The 22664-nt window shown below is 44.4% G+C and overlaps 1 protein-coding gene across 1 annotated transcript in view; it reads right to left on the bottom strand.

Moving 5' to 3' along the window:
- si:dkeyp-14d3.1 (transmembrane protein 132C) overlaps positions 1 to 22664 on the bottom strand; it is a 402929-nt gene that overhangs the window by 123519 nt on the left and 256746 nt on the right. Inside the window, exon 4 of the mRNA XM_052094014.1 lies at positions 13905 to 14091. Coding sequence (XP_051949974.1) covers positions 13905 to 14091 — 187 coding nt within the window. The remainder of the gene's footprint in view (positions 1 to 13904; positions 14092 to 22664) is intronic.

Raw genomic sequence — 22664 nt, forward strand, 5'->3', positions numbered from 1 at the left:
AACCTTAGCCGCCTGTCAATCAAAGAGCACGCAGCAACAGAAGTCAAGTAATAAAAGGTCAATCTTTTATATTGTATCTAAATAAAAAAAACAGTGGTTGTCTTTCTGTCGCGATTGATGAACACCCGATGAACACCCCTGTTCTAGATGTAGAACATAGTCTAAGTATAGAAAATTATTCAAAAGTTTATCATCGATTTCAAGAACATCCCTTCTTTTTTTTCCCCAGATAAACATCAAGATTGTTTTATCACACAGCCCTATTGATAACATTGCCTTAATCTCTCACATCAACCAATAACTCAGTGATAGTTAGCTAAATTACAGGCTGCTTTATTGACACACTGAATCGTCATGGTTACTATTGTAACCTCCGTTCCCCGATGGAGGGAAGGAGACGTTGTGTCGAATGTAGTGACACAAGGGGTCTTTCTTGAGAGCCTCGCATACCTCTGAACTTGAGAAAAGGCCAATGAGAAATTGGCAGACAGAATTTGCATGTCCCGCCCCGGATATACGGCTATAAAGGGAAGCGAGCATGCATCTGTCAGTAAGGTTTTGCACTGAGGAAAAATGTATGGACGTTTACATTGGTAGGTCTAGTGACGTGGCACGGGGGACACAATGTCTCTTTCCCTCCATCAGGGAACGGAGGTAAGACATATACTAACAGTAACCATGACGTTCCCCTTCTGTCACTCACTCGATGTTGTGTCGAAGGGGTCCCATTTTAAAACGGCATGCACTAGACCGTGTTACGTGAACTGCTGACACAGGTGCAAGCAAGCTACTGCGTGCTAGAAGCAACTGTATCAGCTGCACGTAACCCTCCCCAACACTCCTAGAAAAAGGTGTCATATACAGACCTTAGGTTCCCAGCACCCCTAAGGGGGACAGGCGACTTGACTATCATGATAGAAAGCCAGCCAGCCGCGGCCTTTTCTCTCTCTATGTTTCTTGTCATAGAGCATAAAGTGGTTGGGCTCTCTTAACGCTATGAAATGCATCGGGGAAGGCGATCGTTTCCGTTCCTATTCTTTCAGGGGGAAAAAACCCTGCAGAGACCACATTCTGCCCAGACTACGGGGAGGTAACATGTGGCCAATACATCACATGGGTTGTCAAGCTGCACATGGAAGTGGCACGGTGGCAGGTCCTACCTGGTGAGGGAGGAGCTCAACAAACACAGCGACCAGGGGCAGAGGGACTACCCAAGGGAGACACGGGTCCACCGGCAGGAAAATACATCACAAGGAGTTGCCTGAAGAGGGAATTAGGCCTGTGGAGCCCTACCCCAGTACAGAGCACATGAGGCTCATAGTGGGTCTGGTCACAAAGTCCTCCACTGAATTTGCAGGCCAGAAGGCTAGGGAGGAAGAACATCCAGGAAGTGAGAGCTTAGTGGCTAACCTGGGAGCGAGAGCAAACTGGATCACTTTGGTGAAGGGCACTAAGTACAAGCAGAACACCCGGTCAGCTGTTCCTTATTACTGAGTTCTACGGATTTGACAAAACACGGCACAAGACCGACTCAACCCTGAGATTGTAGAATCTCATAAATATATTGGGTGTTGCCCAGCCCGATGCTCTGCAGATGTCTGCTTAGGGAGGTGCAGTTGGCCAGTGCCCACAAGGATGCCACACTTCTCGTCAAGTGTGCTTGAACCCGCAAGGGGGCGGGCATGGCATGAGTCTGCAAGGCCAAGGAAATGATGTCGATGACCCAGCGGGCAGCCTCAGTTTGGAGACATCGTTCCCTTTATGCCGTCTGCCAAAGCAGACAAAGAGCTGCTCAGAACATCTAAAGCTCTGCGGTCCAAATAGATACGGAAAGCATGTACCTGACACAGCAACAAAGGCTGGGTCTGCCTCCTCCAGGGGCAGCTTGCTTGCAGGTTCACAACCTGATCCCTGAAGCGGGTCGTAGGAACCTTGGGAATGTAGCCAGGTCATGGTCTTAGGATGACAGTATCTGCCATACTGAACTCCAGGCAAGTGTTGCTGACAGAGAACACTTGCAGGTCCCCAATCCTCTTGATGGAAGCTAGCGCTGTCAGGAGGGCCGTCTTCAAGGAGAGGGCCTTGAGCTAAACTGAGTCGAGAGGACCACAGAGAGATCCCAGGAGTGGTACATGCTTTGCCGGGGAGGATTCAGCCTCCGGGCACCTCTAAGGAACCTGATAATCAAGTTGTGCTTACCAAAGGACTTGCAGCCCACTCCGTCGTGGTGGGCAGTGATAGCGGCTACATACACCTTCAAGGTGGAGGAGGACAGCCTCCCCTCCAACCTCTCTTGCAGGAATGATAGCACTGACCGAACTGCGCATCTCTGCGTGTCTTCAGACCGGGAAGAACACCAATTTGAGAAAAAGCGGCAGTTTAGGCTGCCTGGTAGAGGGAGCTCTGGCTTGGTTGATCGTGTCTACTACCACCTACCACTATTACTGGTAGGTCCAAATCAAATCACTTTATTGTCACACAACCATGTACACAAGTGCAACAGTAGGTGAAAGTCCTGTGTGCAGTTCCGAGCAACATAGCAGTCATGACAGTGACGAGACATATACCAATTTACAATAAACAACATATTTACACAACACAATTTACATATCAAATGTACACATATTTACACAACACAATAATAATATACAATGTACGTTAAAAAATACACGCAATATAGAATGCACATACAATATAAATAAAAAATAAAAAGTATATAAAAAAATATAAATATATGCTGTAGTTCTATTGTGGAGAATATAATTATGACAGTCCAGTGTGAGATAATAGATTAATAAAGTGCAGTGCTGATTATTGATCGTGAGAGATCAAGTCAAATCAAATCAAATCAAATCACTTTATTGTCACACTACCATGTACACAAGTGCAACAGTAGGTGAAATTCTTGTGTGCAGTTCCGAGCAACACAGCAGTCATGACAGTGAGGAGACATATACCAATTACAGTAAACAACATACTGACACAACACAATTTACATATCAAATGTACACATACTTACACAACACAATAATTATATACAACGTACAGTAAACAATACATACAATATACAATACAATAAGTAAGTAGTATATGAAATATATATATATATATATATATATATATATATATATATATATATATATATATATATATATATGAAGTAGTATATTGAGGAGAATATGTTGACAGTCCAGTGTGAGATATAAGATTAATAAAGTGCAGTGCTAATTATTGATCCTGTTAGATCAAGTGTTCAAAAGTCTGATTGCTTGGGGGAAGAAGCTGTCATGTAGTCAGCTGGTGCGGGTCCTGATGCTGCGATACCGCCTGCCTAATCGTAGCAGTGAGAACAGCCCATGACTCGGGTGGCTGGAGTCTCTGATGATCCTCCGAGATTTTTTCACACACTGACTGTGATGCAGCCAGTCAGGATGCTCTCTACAGTGCTGGTGTAAAACTGTGAGAGGATGTGGTGGTTCATTCCAAACTTCCTCAGCCGTCTCAGGAAGAAGAGGCGCTGGTGAGCCTTCTTCACAACGGCCTCAGTGTGGACGGACCATGTGAGTTCCTCAGTAATGTGGACACCGAGGAACTTGAAACTGCTGACTCTCTCTACCGGTGCTCCATTGATGGTGATGGGGCTGTGTTCTCCGTCTTTCCTCCTGAAGTCCACCACAAGCTCCTTGGTTTTACTGACGTTGAGGGAGAGGTTGTGCTCCTGACACCAGCGTGTCAGAGTGTGCACCTCCTCTCTGTAGGCTCTTTCATCATTGTCAGTGATCAGACCTACCACCGTCGTATCGTCAGCAAACTTAATGATGGCATTGGAGCTATGTGTTGCCACACAGTCATGTGTGTACAGGGAATACAGGAGTGGGCTGAGAACACAGCCCTGCGGGGCTCCAGTGTTGAGGGTCAGTGATGAGGAGATGTTGCTGCCCATTCTAACCACCTGACGTCTGCCTGACAGGAAATCCAGGATGCAGCTGCACAGTGAGCTGTTTAAGCCCAGAGCCCGGAGTTTCTCATCAAGCTTGGAGGGCACTATGGTGTTGAATGCTGAGCTGTAGTCTACAAACAGCATTCTCACATATGTGTTCCTTTTTTCCAGATGGGAGAGAGCAGTGTGTAGTGTAGATGCAATGGCATCGTCAGTGGAGCGGTTGTTGTGGTAGGCAAACTGCAATGGGTCCAAAGAGGGGGGCAGAACAGAGCAGATGTAATCTCTGATTAACCTCTCAAAGCATTTGCTGATGATGGGGGTCAGAGCAACAGGACACCAGTCATTTAAGCAAGTGATTGTGGCTTGCTTCGGTACAGGCACAATGGTTGATGTTTTAAAGCATGTAGGGAGAGGGACAGATTGAAAATGTCCGTAAAAACACCAGCCAGTTGATTCGCACACGCTCTTATGACACGGCCCGGAATGCCGTCTGGACCCGCGGTTTACGGATGTTCACCCGTCGGAAGGATCGGGTTACATCCACAACAGAGACGGGGAGTGAATCAACCTCTGTAGCGTCAGCCGCAAGTGCTCTCTCCGCGAGGGCGGTGGTGTTGTCCTCGAAACGAGCATAAAATGTATTAAGTTCGTCCGGTAGAGATGCAGCGGTGTTCACGGCGGAGTCTTTATTCCGTTTGTAGTCCGTGATGGTATTAATTCCCTGCCACATACTTCTAGAGTCAGTGGTGTTGAACTGACCTTCAAGTTTGTGCCTGTACTGGCGTTTGGCTGCACTGATAGTGTTACGGAGGGCATAACTGGCTTGTTTACGCTCCTCCGTGTTAGAAGAATTAAAAGCGGAGGACCGCGCATTGAGTGCCGCGCGAACCTCGCCGTTAACCCATGGTTTCTGGTTGGGGTATATCCGTATTGTTTTGGTTGGAACAACATCCTCTACGCACTTCCTGATGAAACACGTTACGCTGTCAGCGTAAACCTCGATGTCATCATCAGAGGCGGACCGGAACATCTCCCAGTCCGCGTGATCAAAACAGCCTTGTAGCGCAGAGTCTGATTGGTCCGACCAGCACTGGATCGTTCTGAGGGTGGGTGCTTCCCGTTTCTGTTTCTGCCTGTAAGCAGGTAGAAGTAGAATGGAAGAGTGGTCCGATTTGCAAAATGGGGGGCGGGGGAGGGATTTGTAGCCATACCGGAAAGGAGAGTAACAGTGATCTAAAACCCGGTCCCCTCGTGTGTTGAAGTTTATGTGTTGATGGTATTTTGGTGCTATTGTTTTAGAATTTGCTTTGTTGAAGTCCCCGGCAACAATGAACGCAGCCTCAGGGTGCGCGGTTTCCTGCTCACTTATACACCCATACAGTTCCCTGAGTGCCCGGTCTGTGTCGGCTTGTGGGGGGATGTACACAGCTGTGATGATGACCGCTGTGAATTCCCTCAGTAGCCAGAATGGTCGACACAGAAGCATGAGATATTCCAGATCAGGAGAGCAGAAAGACTTGATGAAAGGTACGTTCCTCTGATCACACCATGATTTGTTGTTCATAAAACATACACCACCACCTCTGCTTTTACCTGAGAGGTCTTTCACTCTGTCCGCTCGGTGCACGAAAAAGCCTGTGATTTCGATGGCCGAGTCTGGAATCTCCGCAGCCAGCCAGGTTTCTGTAAGGCATATAACGCAGCAGTCCCTCATCTCTCGTTGGAAAGAGATCCGCGCTCTCAGCTCGCAGAGTTTGTTGTCCAGAGACTAAACATTTGCCAGTAGTATACTGGGTAGCGGGGGTCGATTTGCACGACGTATTACTCTGATGAGAACGCCGGCTCTTTTTCCCCTTTTCCTTCTGCGTTTCCGCGGCCGGGCAGCCCAGACAAAGGGCTCCGCCGGCGTGTTTGTAAACAGCGGGTCGGCGTTGAGGAATTTGAAGTCCGGTTTTCGATGTGTAATTGTAGAACCTATGTCCAAAAGCGTTTGTCTGTCGTAAATAATAAGGCAGACAACATCCAAGACAAAAAAGAACTGTAAACAGAACAAACAATAAACCGCAGTGTTGTATCGGAGCTCGCAACGCAGCAGCCATCTTCGGCGCCATCTTGAGTCCAAGTGTTCAGTAGTCTAAACGTGGAGTCAATCAGATCTTCCGCATCCCATCCAGGGGCCAGACATGGAGGTTCCAGAGGTCTGGGAGCAGATGCCAGAGGGTGCCCTGTCCCTGGGAAAGAAGATCCTTCCTCAGGGGAATTTTCCAGGGAGGTGATGTCGCAAGGAATGTGAGATCAGAGAACCAAGTCTGAGTGGGCCAATAAGGAGCCACTAAGGTGACTTGTTCCTCGTTCTCCCTGACCTTGCACAGCACTAGTGCAAGAAGTCTCACTGGGGGAAATGCATACTTGCGCAGCCCCCAGGGCCAGCTGTGTGCCAGCACGTCTGTTAGGGAGTATCAGATTGGAGAGTGGGAATTGTCTTGGGAGGCAAAGAGATCTGCCTGTGCCATGCCGAAACAGCCCCAAATCAGCTGGACCACCTAGGGGTGGAGCCTCCACTCTCCGCTGAGCGAGACCTGTCGTGACAGGGTGTCCACTGTCGTATTTAGGTTTCCCAGGATATGAATGCCGAGTCGCTGCTTACTCCAAAGGAGGAGATGGCAGGCGAGTTGTGATATATGACGAGAGCGCACGGCTCCTTGGCGATTTATGTACGCTACCCGTCTTGGTGCTGTCTGAACAGATCAAGACGTACTTGCACCGAATCAGTGGGCGAAATCTCCGTGGGGCAAGGAATACCACCAGCAACTCTAGGAAGTTGATGTGCAATGCAGCCAGGGCTCTGTCCAGGAGCCAGTGGCTGCATGCCCATTGCACATGGTGCCCCAACCCAGTTGAGAGGCGTCTGTGGTGACCACTACACATCTGGACACCTGCTGTAGGGGGACTCCAGTCCTTAGAGGTCTCTCCAAGTGTTGAAAGTCTGACGGCAGGAAGGAGTGATTAACACACGGTATGTGCTGCGGCGCCATGACCATCTCAGGACTTGAGTCTGAAGCCAGTGCTGAAGTGGTCTCATATGCATCAACCCGAGTGGTGCGACCGCGGCCAAGGATGCCATATGCCCCAGGAGCCTCTAGAACTTTTTTAGAGGAACCGCTGTGCCAGGCATGAAGAGAGCGAGGCACCTTAGCACCGACTGCGTCATTGAGACTGAGTCTAACTCCATGCAGAGAAAAGAGATGCTCTGAACCAGGGAGAGCTTGCTCTTTTCCCAGTTGACCTGAAGCCCTAGACGGCTGAGGAGCCTGAGCATCTTGTGCCTGTGAGTGCATAGTAACTCTCGAGAATGAGGTAGAGTCAACCAGTCATCGAGGTAATCGAGTATGCAAATGCCCACTTCCCGCAGCGGGGCAAGGTCTGCCTCTGCGTCCTTGGTGAAGACGTGAGGGGACAGGGACAGGCAAAAGGGGAGAACCTTGTACTGAAACACCTGGCCGTCAAATGCGAACTGTAGGAAGGGTCGATGTTGAGGCAGAATGGAGACGTGGAAGTACGCATCTTTCAGGTCTACCGCTGTGAACCAATTTGATGCCGAACGCAGGTTAAAATCTGTTACTGTGTGAGCATTTTGAACAGGAGTTTGTGTAAAGCCCGGTTGAGAACTCGCAAGTCCAAGATTGGCTGCAACCCACCACCTTTATTGGGTACGATGAAGTAAGGGCTGTAGAGACCCTTCTTTATCTCGACTGGAGGGACAGGCTCTATCGCGTCCTTGAGTAGCAGAGTTGTAATCTCTGCCCGTAAGGTGCTTGCGTTTTCACCACACATCGAAGTGGAGAGAATACCGCTGAAACTAGGCGGGAGCCTGGCGAATTTTATTGTGCAGCTGTGTCAGATGGTCCTGGTCAGCCAGCGTGACTGGTTGGACAGTGAAAGCCATACGTCCAAGCTCCGTGTGAGGGGCACTAAGGGGACGATCGTTTTTGACGTACCGGGTGGGGCCTCGCAGCGATGGAGAAGGTAATAACGCGTTGGGAGGCAAAAGCATATCCTGAGTCTTGGGTGCTGAGAAAAGACTCAAAGGACTTACCTTGCTCCGTGCACCTGGCAGGGGGTGGGTTAAAGACTGAGGAGGAGGTCTTGTGAAGACGTCCTCGGAACTGGTCAGCGCCGGCCCGCTGGAGATGGGCAGTCGTGGGTCTGTGGTTTTTGGTGCCGTGAGATCTGCGCGCACCGGCTAGATGACCCAGGAAGTGAGGAAATCGCTCTTTTATTAACAATGTGGGAAAACAAGGATTTTCCTGCCGGCCCTCCACCGGGGGACGGAGTGGTCTTGGTACCAGCTCCGGAGCGAACATCTGACTGCCGGGGTCTTCCATCTCAGGAGTACTTGGGAGCCTTCTGGGTCCTAGAGGAAGTCATGGAGATGGGGGGGCGTGCGTCGCCTAAGAGGTGCTCGACGCTGGGACTGAGAGCAGGGCCCGGGTTGAGGCGGAGCTGCCGGTTGCTTGGACGCAGGGGGCAAAGCATGATGTGCGAGATCGCTTCCGTCTGCCTCCTTACCGCAACGTCACGTGTCTTGACCATGTTCAGCCATAGGTGATGTTCCTGGACTACGAGGGTGGCCATCGCCTGCCCGAGTGCCCACGCTTTTACCTCCGTGGCTCTGAGAGCGAGGTTGGTGGCGTTGGGGTCAGGACTACCCAAGTGCAGATCTTTAAGTGCCTTGGCTTGGTGGACTTGCAGGCAGGGAAGCAGCGAACACAGATGGTGGGAAAATAGCACATTAAAAGTACAGTTACAGCTCATAAAATGTACTCAAGAAAAAGTGAAAGTATACAATTTTAAAACTACTTAAAATGTAAAATTTCTGGGAAAAACTACTTAATTACAGTGACATGAGTATTTGTAATTCATTACTTTATACCCCTGCCAGATACTGACTGTTACTTTTGACCCCCCCTTTGTTCAGGGACACATTATTCCATTTCTCTTCGCCACATGTTTGTGAAACTGTTCAGTTTATGTCTTTAGTTATTTAATCTTTTTAAGTTCATACAATTATTTACACATGTTATATTTGCTGAAAATAAAAGCAGTTGAAAGTGGGAGGACGTTTCTTTTTTGCTGAGTTTATATAAATTTTGTGGCCTGTTGTTACGACCCTCCCCTGTTTATCGTTGTCTAGGGAGTAGGGAAAGCGACATTATCCCACCCAAAGCACAAAACACACCGTTTATACACTGGGAGAGGGTGAATGAGGCAGACAGAAACAGTGTAGTAAAGTATATTCACAGATTTTATTTACAATACCAACCGTGTACCGTTTACAATAAGAAACAATAAAAAAAAAGGTATTTTACTAATATTTACACTATGCACAGCAAATACTGCAGACAGGGAGGTAAAGGAACTGGACAATGCCAAATCAAAGAAATGAATAAAAACAAAAACATCCAATCTTCCTAATCTTTTGATTTAGTAAGAAACAAAAATCTTCAATGTCCGTGACGTCGTATCTGTACTATACTAACTAACCCAAAAAAGAAATACAGCGGGTGGCACTTGCCCCTGACCTAGTATGATTATACAGCAAGTCGTTCTATGTGTGCAAAATGTATGTCACGTGACATAACTTAACTATTCCTTTTTCCTCCAGCCAGCACAAGTACGTTGAAATAGTACGACAGTTCAGAGACATGAAAGAATAAAGAGTTTACATGGTCAAACCCCCAGTCAAACAAGACTTCAAGAGAAACATTCAAAGCGTTTGGAAGAATACGAATGTGGAGCGAGCTGTCAGTATTGGCGTTGGTGTGCCCTTTTATATAATCGCGGGCTTCCGGTTATGGGCGTAGGCATCACAGTGACGTCATCAAGTTGGATGATTGGCAGTAGAGTAAACCAACCAGAACGCAGCAAAAAGTGAAAGATTTTCCAAAAAGAAACTCCAAAAGAAATCCATTAACGTCACACAGGGACGTAACACCAGTCTTCTAAATTGCTTTGATATACCTTGGATTTAAGATCTGTAGACATCTCCAGCTGAACCAAGCATTAATATGATGAATCTGATATGCCAGAAGTGGCAGTAATTGACCTGGTGAAGTGGATGTTCCCAAAGTCATTACAATGGAGATCATGGGTGACCTGACCAACACACTTTACAAAGTCCATCTGACTGAGACAATCTGATTGGATAGCAGGACGGTGTGAACCCTGGGGTGTGGTTTTCTATATAACCACATAATATGAAAATGTCATGTATAGGTCATTAAAAAAGACAGCAAGCTTCTGAGTGCATGTATTTCCAACTTACATCAAGATATGTTCACTGTTATCAGAGACCACACATTGGTTAATTTACTTATAATTGCATACAAGTGTTCATATGGTGTTCATAAGTTTAATTTAAATTTGGTTTTACCTTCATTCTAATGCTTATGAATCCAGCTTATTTTAAATGAGGGAACACACAATTTTTTGTTACTCTGTATCACTTTTTTTATTTTTAAATGCTATTGTAATTCGAATTTTGCACATTAATCTTATGCACAAATGCAAGCTAACAAGGCTAGAGAATGCGGCTCACTAGCTATGTTTGCAGTTGCGAATTTAATTTCTGTGAAAAAACATATTATCGCAAAAACAAAAGTTTGCAAATAAAACCAACCAAAGAATGGCCATGTTAAACCCGTCTTTATCTCTCACCACTGACTACATGTACTTGCCTGCACCAAACTCAAGAGTCTGGTGCTTGTTTCCATCTACACTATTTTAAACAGTACTTTCTAAATATTTTCTAATTATTATGCACAAAGTTTTCTGCCCATATTAACTGAGAGCCTGTTGAATATTTATACTTTAAAAAATTTATTTGTCCCACCACAGGACCATTTAAGATAACATGAATTAAACTACTGAAGGCACAAAGGTGAAATGCTTATTACTGTCCCTAACTTACAATAAAAACTTACCTGATTTAAGTTATGGTCAGAGGATACTTGGTTATACTGTTAACAGTATTATAATCTTAAACTATTTGTGACAGGGCGGAGGGCGTGGCCGGGTCGTGATTCTGCACACCCGGCCCCTAATCAGGATAATCAAGCCTCAGGGAGGGATAAGGGCCGACTGGAAGCTGCAGTGCGGGAGAGAGAGAGATTTACGGACAGCTGTCCAACACCTTTGTGTGTTTGTCTTTTTGTTTAAGTTTTATAATAAACTATTATTTATATGGTCAAGCCGGTTCTCGCATCCTTCTTTCCATTAACCCTTTTACACTATTGTTATATTTAAATGTGACAAAAGACCAAATAGTTGGATAGTTGTATGAAGATATATGAATAGTGCCACATTTTTCAGTATTATGAACTATTATTACCTAATTTGGTGTTCAGGTGGGGAAAGAGCATTGTCTAAGTATGGATGCAGCTGTCTCACTTGTTTTTTAAAGTGCAGATTCAAAGAGTTAACAGCAATCGAACAACATTTTTCAAAGGACTGAAAACAAATGAAAGAATGTGAAGTGGAGTTTAATTCGATGTTTGCCTGGGAGGCAGAGGTATCGGTTGGAGTACACTCAGCTAAAACACCTTTTAACACAAAAGTAAATGTGTTTGCATTTGAAGGTGTGGTAACATGCAGTATATGCTTTATAGTGGCTCCAAAAATTATTTGGACACTAAAGTCACTCTACATTCAAATGTATGGATGTCTTTAAAAATATAGCACAAACTGACCTTTTCCAACAATTTCTTTTCGAAAAATAAGGTTGTACGGTTTTGTAAAGGGAGTTCAATTGAAAGGAGGAGGCGAGAACCGGCTTGTCAATATAAATAATATTTTTATGAAAAACGTAAACAAAAGACACAAACACACACATGATGGTCAGCTGCCCGTAAATGTTCTCTCTCTCTCTCACACCACCATCCGCAGTCGCCCCTTTATTCCTCTCGGAGGCTTAATTAGCCTGATAAGGGTCCGGGTGTGTAAAATCACGACCCGGCCCCGCCCTCCACCCTGTCACAGGTTTCAATTATAAAACAATAGATGGAAGACAAAACGTATTTGGACAATTTCAACTTGTCAAACATTGTGGAACATGTCCATAGGTAATGTGATTAGGTACATCTGTGGTCGGGGGGGACTAGCCATAGGTAGAACCGGGACTTTAAAATAAAAAATAAAAAAAGAGACAGAAATCCTTCTGCATGGTCATGCATGAGTCCCTGTGCTCCTCCACTAGAGACCTCGTCTGGAACTCAGTGATAGCCAAACCACTCACTCTTCCCTAAAGGGGGTGGAACAAGAGCCCTGTCTTCACAAAAACTCTCCCGTTAGACCACAACTGCGTGCCAGACAATTAAGGAGAGAACCAACAAGCAGCAAATGGCACAGGATGCATGAGAATCATTGTCTACTAGAGCCAGAAACTTTGCCAAATGATTAGTGAGGGGACAGTGAAGTGTGACAGCAAGCACTCCAGCATTGAATCCCAGCTGTTAAGGACTTTAAAAGTCTTTTAAATGGCCAAAAAGGGTCTCAGGTGAGAGGAGACAGGCAGGTGATTAATTACTACAGGATCACTGAGTTTGTATTTTACACATGCCTCAACAAAAATGCTAATTTATTAATGGTGATGCGTCATATGTTTGCCTAACTCTAAATAAGATATAAATTTGATTGTTTAATTTCTATTGTTTAGATCAGTGGTTCTCAACAGTTTTTTGCTTCAGGGTCCAGAACTCAGTATATACAGTAGATCTGTACCAAAAAATTGTATGTTACGAAAGTAAACAAACATGTTCTTAAAATCTAACATTAAAATACACTCACGGGCCACTTTATTAGGTACATCTGTACATATACTTATTCATGTGATTGTCTAATCAACCAATCATGTGACAGCAGTGTAATGTACAGTATAAAATCATGCAGATACTTGTCAGGAGCTTCAGTTAATGTTCACATCAACCATCAGAATGGGTAAAAAAAAAAATGGGTAATCACTATCTCAGTGATTTGGACCGTGGCATGATTGTTTGTGCCAGACAGTCTGGTTTGAGTATTTCTGTAACTGCTGATCTCCTGGGATTTTCACACACAACAGTCTCTAGAATTTATTCAGAAAAGTGCAAAAAACCAAAAAACATCCAGTGAGCAGCAGTTCTGTGGACGGAAATGCCTTGTTGATGAGAGAGGTCAATGGAGAATGGCAGACTGTTTCGAGCTGACAGAAAGTCAATGGTAACTCAGATAACCACTCTGTACAATTGTAGTGAGCAGAATAGCAGAAGACCACGTTGGGAAGTTTATTAGGAGCATAGTGCTCCTAATAAATTCCTCTGTGAGTGTATATTATTCATTGTTTTTTCATTATACCTAATGCATTAACTAATGTTAAAGAATGCAACCTTATTTAATAAGTGTTACTAAAAATTGAGTGTGTAACTTTTTAGCAGCCGATTTAAAAGTTTAGACCACCATGTCACATCAAGTATTTGCTAGACATCAAATCAAATTCATAGCTGGTCTTAACTTTCTTTGTTAACATAAAGTGGTAAGGATGTTCTTACTTTGCATGCCACATGACATCCCTTCATCTCTTTTGCTTTGAAAACTTTCTCTTCAGGTATTTCTTGCATAAGTGATTAAAAATTGTGCATGCTTATGAAATGAATTTCATTGATTGAGAGCTCAGTTGCAATATAAGATGTTTGATTGGCTAAGTCATTCAGCACTCTATTTCTAAGGACCATTTTCTTTTAGAAAGATTTTTAAAACATGTGATAATGCCCAACTTAAGAACTATTTTAGACAACTGATTTTATGTTATATCAATGTCCCTTAAAAAAAAAACATGGCTTCTTTTATCTTTCACTCCCAACACCCCCCTAAAGAGACACAGTGCCCCAGAGACACCCTAGTCAAAATGACAGACAGTTTTTCTCACCATAGCTAATGGCACAATGCCTACTAGGTCTTTCTGTGCCAGGGGAATGTGTGTCTCAGTTTCTTCAGTACTGGCTCTGATGCCCGGGTATTCCACAGCCCAGGAAATGGACCTGCTGCCTACCGTACTGCCGATGCCATCCACCTCCAAATCCACCTGAACGACTCTCTGCCAGCCCGGCTCCATGCTAAAGAGGGAGATAGAGAGAGAAATTATTAACAGGTCAAGAACTGACTCATTGACACATATTTCAAATTCCACGGGTGTGATGTGAGTGTTGCCGTGAGGACATTAACCAGGTAGAGAACATACTCCAATGGCTCCAACAAGCTGACCCTTAAATCAGTGTTTGAATTGTGTCAAGAGCTAATTTTGTCCTTTTTTTATTTGTATTATTATAAAAAAAATAACAACCGGATCATCCAAATTGAATGTATTTGTTCTCATGGTGGTCTATTAACGCTTATGGGGGTTCCAGCACCCCCAGCCATTCCTTAGTTTTAACACTGCCTAACTACAAACTTGCGGGAGAGAGAGTTGGCTTATGATAACAAGATTGTGTAATGTAACAAGTCTCTAGATAAAGTGGGTTTGAAACAACGTCATGTCACTTAGAGTTTACAGTCACTAAAAGTAACAAGGGGGAGGAGATTAACAGAAAAGAGAGAATAAATGACATCATTAAAGACTGCATGTCTGCTGGGTGCAGAGACACATCTCTCTGCGATATCTGCACCAGCACACATTAAAAAAAAAGGATAGAGGGGAAAACCTAAAAGAGGAGAAAAGGAAGGATAAGAAAGGGAGGGATAAAAAAGTGACATGGGCAGACAGGGAACAGATGGAGGCAGATACATTCAGAGATTACGACTGACAGAAACAGAAGTGAGAGAGAGGGAGAGAGAGCAAGAGAACGAGAGAGATAGAGAGAGCAAGAGAATGAGAGAGAGAGAGAGTGGGAGAAAGAAAGAAACAAAGAAATAGAAAGTTCGTTTTCTGCCTGAGGTGGTGATTACCTTGCATCAAATAGCATGCTGAGTTGAAGCCAGAAAAAAAACACCCTTTCAAATGTTTTCTTTTGCTTTACACCAGTGGCTTCAGAAATGTTATAAGTGGGGTTGCCAGGATGACTCGTAATATATTTTCAGGGAGGCACAGTTTTTAAAAATGAAGTAAATTTACACATTCAAAATTTCACATACTTAGGTTATCTTTTCGATGTTAAAATCTTCCTCATATCCAAGCTTAATATAAAGAATAAACTATCAACATTTGTAGGATGATTTCACTTAAAAGCGTAACGCTTTCGTACAATCAAAACATTGCTTTGTTTGTTTGAGTGGCCCACTCAGCCATTTCCAGAAAATGACCTACAATTTCCAGTTTTGAAGTCATGTGTGAACACAACCCTTTGGAATATACTGGTAAATCTTGCTCTGGCAAGTTTCCTTAATACAAAGTTGAATCATTACCTATACATTTCCTTATTGATTGTATGTGTGAACAGAGCCAGAAGACTACCGGTTTGAGTTTGTATGAGTTCAAGGTGTGCTGACGTAAGAACGTTCTGACAGAGATTACGCAATTACTCTGTGCCACTTAAAACCACTTGGCTAGTCAACAAACTGATCAGATAGTGAAACTACAATGCTTCTCTTCATCTGAGCGGATGAATAAATTTGCCAAGATCTTAAAGGAACAGTTAGTGACGTTCTTCGCGCAGACCTCTGTGTAGCAACGTACATACATATTACTGTGCTTTTCAGCCTCTGATAAAGTCTCTGCCTTAGCATGCAAGCAATAGTATTTTGTTCTCTGTAGTTCAACAGTCTCATTTGAAGTCATGGCATACAGTGTCGTTTAGTCTCGAGCAAGTGCATAAATGAAAACATTCACCAAAAAACACTAACATGACTGACTGCATGTTCAGCTACAAAATCATACCTCACCATATTTTCAAACTAAAAACCCACAGCGCAGCCGTGTTGAGATCATTTCCAGCAAAAAATCACATAGTTTAACAGCATTTGGTGATTATGTGTGAATGGTTGCAAAACGGAAAAAAGATGGAAAATAGTTTCATGTGTGAACAGCACGTTTGGTGCATTTACCAGTAAAGGCCATCTAATGATTTTCCTGTAATTTAACTGGTTGCATGTGTGAATGGATAGAGAAGAGTGCTTGAAAAACCTGTTTGAAAACAGTAATTATTTTTGCAATTCCATTTGGTGACACTAGTGGCGCAAAAATTACACACTTCAGCTTTAAGGAGCTGTTTCAACTTGACATTAACTTAAACTTATGTAATCAGGTTTTTAAGAAAACCAAATCTCTTGACAGCATCTCTCATACAAATGATCATCCTCTCCTCAAAGAGAAAGAAAGAGAGAGAAAGAAAAGAAACATTCCAGTTTTGAATCAACAACCCAATTTTCCTGTCAAAACAGAGATATTCTGAATAGTATATGAAAAGGAGATACCATTTAATTTGAAGAATGTGGTGAACACACACTCAAAGTTTGAGAGCAGCCTGTCAAAACAGATTCTTAACAGTTTTAGTGCTTGTGCAGGTGATTCTAGGTGCATTTTTGCTAACTAGAATTATGTGCTTCTTTACACTTTTAGCTGCAGTTTCCCAGTGAAATGTCCAGCGGGGGGCACCAAAAGCGAGTGAAATTATGTTGTAATCAGATGGATCTTTTAATGGGTAAAACTGGGTTTATTAACCTAAAACTTTCAAATAAACCTGACTGATAGTGTCTAAAAAAGATAAAGGAGAGATAAACTAAACCGTCATCCTTACCCTAAACCAACAACTAAACCTAACCAATAGTATTCATAAAGATAAATTAGAGGTGAACAAAACAGACATCCTTACCCAAACCAATGCCTAGGCCTAACCAATAGTGTTTTAAAAGCAATTCAACAGGAAAAGCACATTTACTGAAGCAACCACTCCATATTGTGTCGCTTCTATGGCACCTTTGCTTCACTTTCACTTTTGTTTCCAGTGTCCTTGACTGTGTTGAGGCTCTGTCTCTGAGTCCAACACTACCATGTGAGCTACCACTGAAGTTAATCACATTGAAATAAGTGTGTAAATGAAGGTGGGTCTGTAATACAAGCATTCAAATTTATAATTTTTCAAATAATGCATAAAAACAGTTTTGATATCATAACATAGCAGGATGGTGAGTAATAGAGCAAAAAATAAGTATTTATAAAATCCTAAACAGCCATAGTACCTGTGACTTGTGTGAAAGTGAATAAACCACACAGTTATTATAGCACCTCTAATGTTCATTTCACCAGGAAACTGCAGCAAAACTTGGAAAGTGGCTCGTAAATCTCAGTTTGCAAAAATGTTGTTATAGTAACATTCATTCTATGAGACTAAGATTAAAATATTGAAGGAATATTCCATGTAATTTATAAGTTAATGACTATGGACTGAGACATTCTTTCAATTATAATAGAAAATGATTTTGACTCATCTTACGTGGAGTGGGATTTTGAACCAATGAGATACCACTGTAGTTGGGGCTAACCAGTGTGACACAAAAATAGAAACCAACTGACAAAATGCCACACTGGTTAGGAAAAAAACTCTTGTTTATTATAACGGTTCTTTAATTAATATTAAAGCCTTCATTTCACATTAAAGATGTAATTAACACATACCATAACAGGTGTCATTATAGACAAAATCCAGTAAAGCCGGTCCTATTGGACCTAATGACCTTCTTGTAGGAATACTTCCTATATCTCTAACATTTGGTGAACAGGAATTGAAAAAATGAGTATGCTTCAACAAATTTTGCATTTCCTCTTTTTCTTTGAAGTCCAAGCAGAGGAGAGCAGTGTGTGTGTGTGTGTGTGTGTGTGTGTGTGTGTGTGTAGAGAGAGAGAGAGAGAGATAGAATTAGACAGAGAAAGGGTCTGTGGGGATTTCTCCAGCAGGTACAGAACAACAGAATAGAGGGTACAGCAAAGGAAAGAGAGTGAGCAGGGGATGAAGAGAGAGAAAAAAGAGAGTGAGAGAGAAAGAGAGAGGGCGAGAGTACATCTGAAATAAGCCCATAACTAAATAAACTGGTGTGGCTATTTAAAGTGCTGATGGCAAAAAAAGCTATTGAAACAGCAAGTGTGACAAATTATTGTACAAATAAAAATGTGCAAGATCAAATGTTCAAGAGTCACAAATAATAGACAGAGAGAGAGGAATGCTGGGAAAGCAAAATAGGAGAGGAGTAAGACAGAATGTGTGATTCTATTTTGCTCAATTTATTTAAGATTTTTTGTGGTTAACGTGACTCTTGTCACAGATACAAAAAAAGCCTGAATCAACTGTTTGTGGGAGCACAAATCCAACAGAGTTTACAAACAATGAGAAAAGGCCATGCTATTACTGTGGCTGAAATTGTCTTCTGAACTGCTCTGTTTTGAAGTAATTATTCTTAATTATGAAGTAAACTGGTGAAAAATAATGATGTTGAAGGAAATAACACTGTAAAAATGATAAATGTTCAACATCTCACTGTGAATTCGGCGACAGCAAGTTGAAATACAGCAGCGAAAATCGGTCTACACTTCCAATCACTGCCCCCGTGGTCAAAGATAAAAGTTTTACTGACCATATCCTCCAGTTTCCCAGGGAAATGTCCACATAAGCCACTTTTCCACTGTTCTCGGTCCAGTGAGCTAACTGCACTCAACCGTGCTGGTTGAACTTGGTGCCAACACCAAGGTTTCTTCTAGCTTGCCAAGTTTGCTAATATTTAACTGAATTTTATAAAAAAATAGTGCATGCTTAGTGTAGCTTAATTTTTTTATGATGGTTTAAATAGTATTGTAGCATACTGCCACAGATTGTTGAAGCAGGACCCAAACGCAGTGGCAAGTTTAAATGGCTTTATTGAAAAATAAAACAAAATACAAAGAAAAAAATAGAGAAAAACGACAAACAGAACGTCTCGGGTTACATGTGTAACCCTTGTTCCCTGAAAAAGGTGGAACGAGATGTTGCGCTGCTAAGCGCTACGGGGGAACAGCTTCCGCTGTGAGCCGAGCTGAAATACTGTGTGAAACACATCAATGAACATTGACCGGAATTTATAGCCTCGGCTGATGTAATCATTAGATGCACCTGAGGCCAGGCTATAAATGGATACGTCACCAGGTGTCGTCAGATACTTCTTTTTGAAGAGCAGTCCTGGGACGTCCCAGTGCGGCAAAGCAGCGCAACATCTCCTTCCGCCTTTTTCAGGGAACAAGGGTTACACATGTAACCCGAGACGTTCCCTTTACAAAAGGCTTCACTACGATGTTGCGCTGCTAAGTGCTACGGGGAACGCAATACCCACGTCGCCGCACTTGGGGCTGTCCGGACCCCTACGGTTGTGCAGTGTACTCACAAAAACGCGAGAGGTCTCAGACATGAGCTTGAGATGTCGACTCAAGGGCATAAGAGCCCGGAGTAGCATAAACATCTAAACCATTAATTTTTTGATGAATGTGTGCGGAGAGGACCAGTCTGCCGCATCACAAACTTGTTCAGGCATGATCTGAGATGTCGACTCAAGGGCATAAGAGCCCAGAGTAGCAAAGCATCTAACCCACAAAGTTCGATGAATGTGTGCGAAGAGAACCCTATCGCAACACAAACTCGTCATAAAAACTGATGAATGTGAGCGGAAAGGACCAGCCTGCCGCATCACAAACTTGTTCAGGCATGAGCTGAGATGTCGACTCAAGGGCATAAGAGCCCAGAGTAGCAAAGCATCTAACCCATAAAGTTCGATGAATGTGTGCGAAGAGAACCCTATCGCAACACAAACTTGTCATAAAAACTGATGAATGTGAGCGGAGAGGACCAGCCTGCCGCATCACAAACTTGTTTAGGCATGGGCTGAGATGTCGACTCAAGGACATAAGAGTCCGGAGTAGCAAAGCATCTAAACCATAAAATGTGATTAGTGTGTGCGGAGAGTGCCAACCTGCCGCACCACAAACTTGTTCGGTGTCAACTCAAGGGCGTAAGAGCCAAGAGTGGCAAGAACATCCAAACTATAAAAGTTTAATGAATGTGCGTGGAGAGGACCAACCTGCCGCACCACAAACTTGCTGCAGAGGGAGACCTCTAGCCAAGGCTTTAGAGGAGGAGAGCCCTCTGGAAGAGTGCGCCCTAAAACCTACTGGCGAAGCTTGAACGCTAGCCTCGTAGGCCCGGGCAGTAAGGTCCCTCACCCAAAGTGACAACCTGGTCACGGCTTCAAAGTGAAGAACTGCTGCCCTGACTTTACGCCACTAGCAAATGCGGTGGACATAATTCTGAAGGGCACAGACTGGACAAAGTCTGAGTAGTCTTTAGCTGCTCCAGCATTACAAACGGCAGGGAGCAGAAGGCTTAGAGAATGACTGGCCAAGGGTCGAGAAAGGCACCTTGGGCAGGTAGTCAGGGTGAGGGTGCAAAGAATGCTCTTGGTCCTACCTGGGGCAACTCAAAACAGGCCGGCAAAAGAGACAGAGCCTGTAGGTACCCAAGTCTCCTTAGAGACGTAATTGCCATATGAAAAACCATCTTGAGAGTCAGAAGTCTACCAAACGCTGACTCTAGAGGTTTTAAAAAGGGGGGTCTTACCCTATGAAGAGGTCCTAGCAAGGATGCCTACTAGAGGGCACCCCGCCCACCAAGGCGTGGCAAACCAAAGTGGAAGCCACATAGAACCCGGCAGTGGCGAGGAAAGTGCCCGCTGACAGTTCTTTCCACAGAAAATCCAGAACTGAAGCAAACTGGCAGTTAGCTGGTTCTGTAATTTGAACTTATTAGAAGGAAACGTATGCAGGTGCATTTGTGCCATGTATGCACCACCACGATCAGCACCCCCGAGGGGGGGGACTGGGTGACTCAGGGAGAAGTAGAGGAGACATTGCGCTATCAACAGAGGCGAAGAGGTCCTCTTCTGCCCTGTAAAATCTACCCAGATCAGTTCCAAGGGAGGGAGCCCTAGCGCTTGCAATTGTCTCGATAACTTCAGGAGAAAACCCTGTGAACCTCAGTTGGTACCCTACAGGGGCCAAGCATGAAAGGTTTCACAATTCAGGCCGGGGATGAATATGCCCCCTGAGCCTGAGAAAGAAGGTCCTACCTGTTCGGAATCGCCCAAGGCAAGCCGTCGAGGAGAGATATTAACTCCGAGAACCATATTCTGTTTAGCCAGCGCAGCCATTAATAGGAGGCAAGACCCTTGCTGGTGAACATTGCCAAGACTCCGGGAGCAGAGAAACCGGGAAAGAAACGCATACAGACGCATTCTGGGTCATGTATGTGTTTTAACGTCCAGACCCAAGGGGCTGGGTGATTTCAGGGAGAAGTAGAGGAGACATTGCGCTATTCATAGAGGCTGAAGAGGTCCTCTTCTGCCCTAAGATCTCACCCAAACTTATTCCAAGTGGAAAAAGCCCGGCATTTAAAAAGGTCTCGATAACCTCAGGAGAGAGCCCTGTGTCCCTCAGTTGGTACCCTTAGGGGCCAAACATGAAAGATTCCACAATTTGGGGCAGGGATGAAATATTGCCCTGTGCCAGAGACAGAAGATCCTTCCTGTTCGGCACCGCCAAAGGCGAGCCGTCGAGGGAAGAGATTAGCTCCGAGAACCAAGCCCTGTTCGGCCAGCGCGGTGCTATCAGTAAGAGGCAAAAACCCTTGCTGGCGAACTCTGGGCAACTACTACTTTAGGGTGGAGTTCTTAACTCCCCCGTTGGTATTTTCTGTCTGGACCGTAAATCTGCTCCCATATACGGGCATCCAGGGATATAACTGACCTGAGTGACAGGAGCTTGCCCTGGGCCCTAAGGAGAACCCAACATGTCAGAAATACAGCTGACAAGAACGTGGGTCTCCTTGATTATTTATGTAAGAGGCTACCGCTGCATTGTCCACCCGCACCAAGACATGGCAACCTCAGGAGGAGGTATTTCAGGGCCAGAAATACAGCCATCAACCCGAGACAGTGACTGTGACAAATGAGCTGATGACCCTCCTATCCCCTTAAGCTGGACGACCACTTAAGGCTGCTACCCCGCCCATCAGGGAGGCGTCTGTCGTTAGCAGCCTGCGACAACAAGATGCACCTAGAGTGGGACCCAAGGCAGAGAACCGGGGTCTGAACCACATAGAAAGGGAACGAAGCCTGAGGCGCGTAACCCTATTTAGCCTAGGGGTTTTGGCCCTTGGAAGAAATCCCCTGGCTTTTGGCCACAACAAAAACGGTCTCATGAGCAGAAGGTCCAGAGGGATCACTGTGGACGCCTTCGCCCTGAGACCTGGAAATCATTGATACTGATAACAGTGCAACCTTGACCTAGCCTGACTTTGCTCAGGGTGATCTAAATGGACTCAATACTAGCGGGAGACAGTTGTGCCCGCATTGAGATTGAACTCCATACGATGCCCCGATAGACAGTGTTCTGAGTGGGAGAGAGGACGCTTTTCTTGGCGTTGAGCCTCAACCCCAAAGAAACAGATGAGCTGAGACGATGTCCCTGTGCTGAACTGCCAGTTCCTGGAACTGCGCTAGGATCAGCCAGTCGTCTACATAATTCAGAATGCAGATGCCCCGGAGTCGCAAGGAGCCAGCGCTACATCATGCATTGTGAATGTGCGGGTAAAAGGGCTAGGCTGAGAGAAAGAACCTGACCCTGGAAGACTTTGCCCCCGGAAGTGAACCTCAGGAACTTTCCATGTTGTGGCAGAACTTC

Source organism: Xyrauchen texanus, chromosome 27 (assembly GCF_025860055.1).
Source record: "Xyrauchen texanus isolate HMW12.3.18 chromosome 27, RBS_HiC_50CHRs, whole genome shotgun sequence".
In the NCBI taxonomy this organism is placed as follows: Eukaryota; Metazoa; Chordata; class Actinopteri; order Cypriniformes; family Catostomidae; genus Xyrauchen; species Xyrauchen texanus.